The sequence below is a fragment of the Capsicum annuum genome, chromosome 9, assembly GCF_002878395.1.
Source record: "Capsicum annuum cultivar UCD-10X-F1 chromosome 9, UCD10Xv1.1, whole genome shotgun sequence".
NCBI lineage: Eukaryota > Viridiplantae > Streptophyta > Magnoliopsida > Solanales > Solanaceae > Capsicum > Capsicum annuum.
This window is the reverse complement of record NC_061119.1, coordinates 26884321-26891550: the sequence shown is the minus strand read 5'-3', so window position 1 is coordinate 26891550 and position 7230 is coordinate 26884321. Positions and strand designations below refer to the sequence as shown.

The 7230-nt window shown below is 28.5% G+C and overlaps 1 protein-coding gene across 1 annotated transcript; it reads left to right on the top strand.

Annotated features, from left to right (window-relative positions):
• The first annotated feature begins 2408 nt into the window (after positions 1 to 2408).
• Positions 2409 to 6853, top strand: LOC107842188. Its single transcript, XM_016685938.2, has 2 exons — positions 2409 to 4293; positions 6002 to 6853. The coding sequence occupies exon 1, from the start codon at positions 2977 to 2979 to the stop codon at positions 4156 to 4158; it is 1182 nt and encodes a 393-aa protein (XP_016541424.1). The 5' UTR covers positions 2409 to 2976; the 3' UTR covers positions 4159 to 4293; positions 6002 to 6853.
• Positions 6854 to 7230: the final 377 nt, after the last annotated feature.

Sequence of the window (7230 nt, the reverse complement as noted above, 5' to 3'; positions counted from 1 at the left end):
CCCACTTAACTAGACCCGAATCCGAACCAACCTACAACTCGATAAAAATTTACGGGCCGACTCCGGGTGACTCGACCCGACCCACTTAACCCGCTCATCAGTGATATACAATTTTGGATCTAACAACTGACCTAATTTAATCTTTGAAAAGGAGGAATTCCCATTAGCAACAATCACGATAATAGTTACAATACTACTGGGCCAGAAAGGACAAGTTTTCACTCTGCTCGAATCAAATACGGATAATTACCGCTACTTACCCAACATTCAGGCATTGATAAGTTTGTTCAAATCCACTCAAATTTTGCCCCATTCGCCTATGTGACACCCTATCAAGCAATCAACACTAACAATTTCTCTTTCTATAGTTTTGTTTAGTTTAAATGTCATTTCCCCAATGAACCTACTTTAAGTAAAAGCTAGTACTATACTACTATAGTTCATAGCCTCTTACGCCTATATTTTTGCTTCCTAATCGTTGAACGGTCTATTTTAAAATTGGAAAAAAAAAAAAAACAGCTAGTTCCTATAGGTCAAATGCATTCATGAAAAGTTACATTTGTAACTCATGATGAGCAAATGCACTGAACATTTTCACCTATACGTTACCACCAATACAGTTACGTCGTACTAATGACTCATAAACACAAAAATAAATTTATTAGTATTATAAATATAATGAGTTAATATCTTGTCATTTTAAGAATACTTTTGAGCAGCATTCTCTTTTTAGCTTACGTAAAGAATCAATTGAAAGTTATACTAATTATTATTATTTTCTTTTACAATTTGAATAGATTAAATTCAATTATTGTTGTATTCAATAAACAAATTCGGAAGCAAAGTGTTGTAGTATTCCCTCTGTTATATTTCTATATTATGTGTATTAGTTTGGTTGAACATAAAATAAAGAGGATTAATAGAGATTTTTGAATTTTGTGGTCTTAAATTAAATATGTGAGAGAGAGCAAGTCAAAATTCAATGTTCATGAATTTTGAACTTGTCATCGAACTCATACCATTTTAGCTACTTGTTTCTTGGTTCACAACTAAAACTATTTATACACATTTCATGAATTCTGAAAAGAATACAGAGTTTAATCAAAAGTAAAGTTATTGAATTTGTGTGAGCTCATACACCTAATATTAATGTTGTTCGGCCCCATTGTGTGTAGTATTCCCAAAATATAACTTTGATTCTTGTGATTTTAAACATTTCGTATACGACAACAACACCATATCTTGTATAATCTTTCAAGTGGAATCTGAGGAGAATTGGATGTAAGCAACCTTATTCATGTCTTGTAAAAATAAAAAAACTATTTTCGGTGAACCATCAATTCAATTTAAACGAATAATGTACAATACTAGAATTAAATAATAATTCAATATAAAAAGTAATATTATTTTTAAAATATATTGAAGAAAATTATAAATTTAAATATATCAATTTATAATGAGAAATTAACAGGTAGATAAAATATCTTGAGAAGTTGAAAAAAATTAAAAGGAGGTCTAATACCTACGAGATAGATGAGGTTGGTCCCCGAAAATCACGTGCCTGCTTGCATCAAAGTGCGTAGCAAATCAGTAAAACCAAACGAAAGCTACCCATTAACCCCCTTTGTCCTAAATAAATAAAAAATTAAATTTATAAATAAGTGTTATTCATTTTATTTGTTACATTTTCTTTTACAAGAGTCAGTTTAATTGTTTTTTCAAAGCTGAATTAAAATAGATTATACTAGTTTTTTGAAGTTCGAAAACTATATAAAGAAAATACTAATACTTTCAGTTCAATTTATTTGTTTGATTATTTAATTTTATAATGTTAAACATGCACCAAAAAAGTTAAAATTAAAGACTTTTCATAAAAATAGAAGCAAACATTCTTTTTGCAATAACTAAAAAGAAAAATAATATTTTCTCTATTCACTTTTAATTGTCATTTTTTGACTTGTCACACCATAAAAAATATGATTGACATGATAGTTTTGTCACACTACCCCTAATAAATGATGTTTAATATTAGATTTTAAAAAATAATTTAAAGAATAAGTAATTACTGTTAAGGGTAAACCATGCAAAAACATAATTATCTTTTTCTAATTGTTAAAAGTGACAAATAAAAGTAAAAAACTAATTTGAAATAGCAAACAAGTAAAAGTGAATAAGTACAAACAAATTAAAATGAAGAAAGTATAAATTGTAACTCTTCTCATATTAATATAATGATAAAAATACGTTTTAAAATGTTAATAAAAAATTATAAAGTTTGATTTAAAAAAATAAAACGTAATAAGTAAAAATAAATTAAAAAAATTAAATAAAATAAACTAAGAAATCAGTAGAATTACAAAGTCATATTCCTGGCCTGACACAATAAACAATGAAGATGTTAGGATACTTTAAAGAGGACACCAAAAGAGACAAAGAAAAAGAGGAATTTTTACGAGCGTTTGCGTGCATTGGATCCTTCACCCAAACATCAACCATATACACCTTAATGTGAGACGTAATAATTAGTTTCCTTCTTTATTGTAAGTTTTCCCTCTTTCATTTTCCTTTCCTCTTCAACTTGTGAAACTACACGCAAAAATCACAAATCTAAATATGCTTACAATAAAAAAATCTTAGCTTAGAAACAACCTCTATATTTCACCTTTGAGGTAGTGATACCAAACTACAATGCATATTGTTGTAAAAAGACTAGCTAGCTCCAAAAAATTTGGTGACTTTTATTAGATCAAAGACTCTGCTTCTTCCTCTCCTAATTCTAATGTAACTACTATACCTACTTTTATTAGATCAAAGACTCTTCTTCTTCCTCTCCTAATTCTAATGTAACTACTATACCTATTCCTATTCTCCTTATTATATATTAACAAAAACCCCTATTTTATTCTCTCACTTCTTTTCTCCCCCCTCAATTTAACCCCGCGACTTTTTCTTGTACAACATTTCATCTTTGAGTACATGGATATGTCAAATTCTGATGAGATCAATTCTAGTGAAAACCAACAACAACCCACTTTACAAGATCCAAAGGAGTATCTAGATATGACATCAAATAATCAAAAAGATGATGATGAGCAGAAAATTGCAATATTGAACCAAGATCCAAAAGGGTGTCAAGATCCAATGCATCATGATCAAAAAAATGATGATGACAAGAAAATTGTAATATTGAACCAAGATCCTAAAGGGTGTCATATTACAATGGGCCATCAAGAAGAAGATGACATGACCAAGAAAACAATGTTTATGCACCAAAATCCTAAAGGGTGCCAAAATAATACAATGGCTGAACGAAAAGATGAGGGTGCCAAGAAAACAATATTCTTGCGCCAAAATCGAAACAGTTTTCAAGATATTACAATGGATGATGACGAAGATGATGATACCAACAAAAGACAAATATTGCATCAAGATCCAAAAGAGTATCAAGATACTACAATGGATGAACAAAAAGGTGATGGTACCAACAAAATACAAATATTGCATCAAGATCCAAAAGGGTGTCAAGATACTACAATATTAATGGATGATCAAAAAGATGATGACACCAACAAAATAGTAACATTGCATCAAGTTCCCAGAGGGCGTCAAGGTGATACTGCACAAGATCATCGTACAGAAGGTGGTGTTTTCAATGAGACAGTAGTACCACAATGTGTTGATGATGTTGTGGTACCACAAGATAACGTTATCAACGAGGTAGTAGTAGTACAACCTGTTGACAAAGAAGTGGTGCCACAAGATAACGTTGTCAACGAAGTAGTGGCACAACAACCTGTTGACAACAAAGTGGTGCCACAAGATAATGTTGTCAACGAGGGACTAGTACTACAATCTGACAACAAAGTGGCGCTACAAGATAACGAGGTAGTAGTACTACAACCTGTTGACAACAAAGTGGTGCCCCAAGATAATGTTGTCAACGAGGTTGTAGTAGTACAACCTGATGACAACGAAGTGGTACCAGAAGATGATGATGGATTTAGGACTCCAACTTCACTGGAGTCCAAAATCCCAATTTTGGCAACATGTCCACCAGCACCAAAACCCAATCGTGGCATTAAACGAAAAGCTACACCAATTAGAAGAGGGCAAAGAACCATACACGTATCGTTCAATTATCCACCGCGATTCCAGTAGATTTTGGTCCGGTGAATCAAGAAACCAACAATACTACAACAGCTAGAAGTACTCGCTTCACTGAATTATTGTTCACGAATGAGTTCTTACTTCGTAGGGAAGATTCAATAGTAACATTCTTTTTAACTAGTAGAGGTAAGAATTATTACATATAATGTTTTCGTACAAAATTTTATCTTTAGTTACCTTAGACTAGCTAAATTCTTTAAATATGTCGTTTATTAGAATTAAAATAAAAATTTTATCTTTAGTTACCTTAGACTAGCTAAATTCTTTAAATATGTCGTTTATTAGAATTAAAATAATTTCATCTGTTTCATTTTATGTGACATAGTTACTATTTTGATCAAATTAAGAGGTGTTTGTCGTTTATAATTAGATCATATATTTTGGAATAGAGAGGAAATTAAAGGAATTCCATCTACCCACTTTATGTGACACAATTACTATTTTGATAGTCAAATTAGGAGGTATTTTCTTTAATCCTGATTTTTTTCATGACTTTTTAAATAGTTTGGTTGTTAATTATCTATATCTATAATTTATAATTTATATCTATAATATATTAAAATTGTGAAGGGCCTTAGAAATGTTGTTTGAACTTTTTGCCCTTTATTAAAATACTTGACAAAATCGTCTTTTCACCCTTTTTATTATTTAAATAATATTAAATATTAACTATATTACCAAAAAAAAACAAAAACCTTTCCTCACAAAAATATAATTTCTTTTCCAATATCTACAAAACCTAATCATATTCAGAAACCAAAAAATAAAAAAATAAAAAGATTTTCCTTCCATAAAAAAAATAGTGATACAATGTGTGAAGCTAAAAAGGAAAATATAATAATAAAAAAATTGTGATTATAAAAAATTTCCACCCCAAATGTGAAACAAAAAAATAATATAATAATAAAAACCCAAAAAACCTTTCCCATCTTCCATCAAAATTGTGTTAACAATTAATTTCAGTTATAAATTTTTTTGGTTTGACTATTTAATTTAAGTAAGAATTAATAATATTTAACACTTCTAAATCATTTAAAATTTTACCTTATATAAAATTTTCTAAATCATTTAAAATCTTATATATATATATATATATATATATATATATATATATCTATACAATTCTATTTAACTAATATTTTGGATAAAAAAACTACTAGAAACATATCTCTACTTTTACTTTTTCTTCTTATTTTGTTATTAATTAAAGTTGTCTTTTTTTTTTGTGTGTGTATTCATTATTATCATCTTCTCCATCTTTCTTTATTCCTTTTAATTAATAACTTTAAAGATTATATATAAATTCTGATTAAATAATTAACAAGACAATGAATTCTTCTTTTTTGATAATCTCTCGTGTTTCTTTTTCAATAGAATTTTTTTTATCAAAAATTGAAAGAAATAAGCAAGTCGTCACCAAATGAAGTAGTCAAAAATATCAAAGTTTGTTTCTTTTTTTTTCCCTTCCTTTGTTTAATTGTGCTTTGTTTTAGTTATATTATTTAAGTATTTCTTTAGTATTATAGTTGAATCTTTAATTAAAGTTGTTAGTTGAGTTCTAAATATAAGGGTTATAGTAAGTGTTGAATCTTGATATGCATAACTTTTGTTTGAAAATGAACATATAAATTTAGGATTATAGTCGAATCTTTCAATTTTGAGCTTACTAATTAAGTTTGAAAGTAGATCAAGTTCATTATTCATGCTAAATCGAGTTTAATCTATCTACCTACTATTATAAAATCTTAAATATAAATGTTAGTTAACAAAAATATCTTTTGAGAAATCTTCTCAATATATTAAAAATTATTGATAAATTAATTGGGTTGAACAGATTAGTTGAGGAAGCTTCTGAAGAAGCTGACAAGCCTACAATCCAAACAAAAGGACAATAATGTTGATATGAAATTAGAGAAGATGAAAGAAGAGATTAAGAAGATTAAAGAAAGAGAGAAGAGGTGAAAGAAAATAAATCAAGGAAGGACTAAAGAGAATATACTCTTCTTTATAAACTTTCTTGTGTTTAAACTAATATATATGCTTTTCGATTGACTAATTTCTACTTTGGATAATAATTAAAAATTGTCCTAATGTCAAGACGCTAACAAACAAAAAATGTAATAAATATTTTGAAACACCGTCGTGCTTTTTATATTTTGACTAATTTTGTAAAATTAAACTCACTAAATTGAGATACACGCGCGAGGCGCGTATATCTAAACTAGTATCTCAAAAATCTGAAGATTATATATCTAAATCAACATAAAAATAGACAGATAATTTTACCCTTTTACGTCGGACAGAGGGGAGTATATTTGTACAGAGTTTAATCCCATTTTTTTTTCTTCTTTCTTTTTTAATTTTATTTTGTTTTATATTTTTGCTATTTTCATGAATTTTGCTTGTGATTTTTAACTTTTTGAGGTTAAAGTTAGGAAAAGAGATGTATGAAGGGGGTGAAGTACAGATCAAGAAACTATAAAGAGGTAGACATAGACATACAACTTTATTGCATTGTCACTCATCTTCTTTTGTAATCAAGGTGTTATCTTGTTTAAAAGAAAAGAAAAGATTCCCAAAATATAACGACTCTTTGTCATTTTCACTTTACAATTTTTTCTCAAAAAGGTTTTCCAATTGAGGTAAAGTCTAAATAACGTAATTCAAAAGATCTTCATTGATATAAAATTCCATTTCGCCGTAGACAAAGGAGTTTTAACATAGCTAATTTCTGAAGTAGAATGTTTTTCTTTTAAACATATGCTGATGAACGATAATAGATAACATAATAATATCATGTAAGCTAACAGGAGGTAATAGACATCATGTGAAACTAGTCAAGATATGTTATCATATAAACTGGTGTGTGAAACTAGTCAAGATATGTTATCATATAAACTGGTGAGAGATAATAGATATCATGTGAAACTAGTCAAGATATGCACATAACAGTAGATATCATGCGATATTAGTTAAGATATTTACACTGGAGCGAAAAGTTAGACTGGAGTTTACTAGTCAAGATATGCACGCATGGGCAAATTTTGAGTATTATGGATTTGG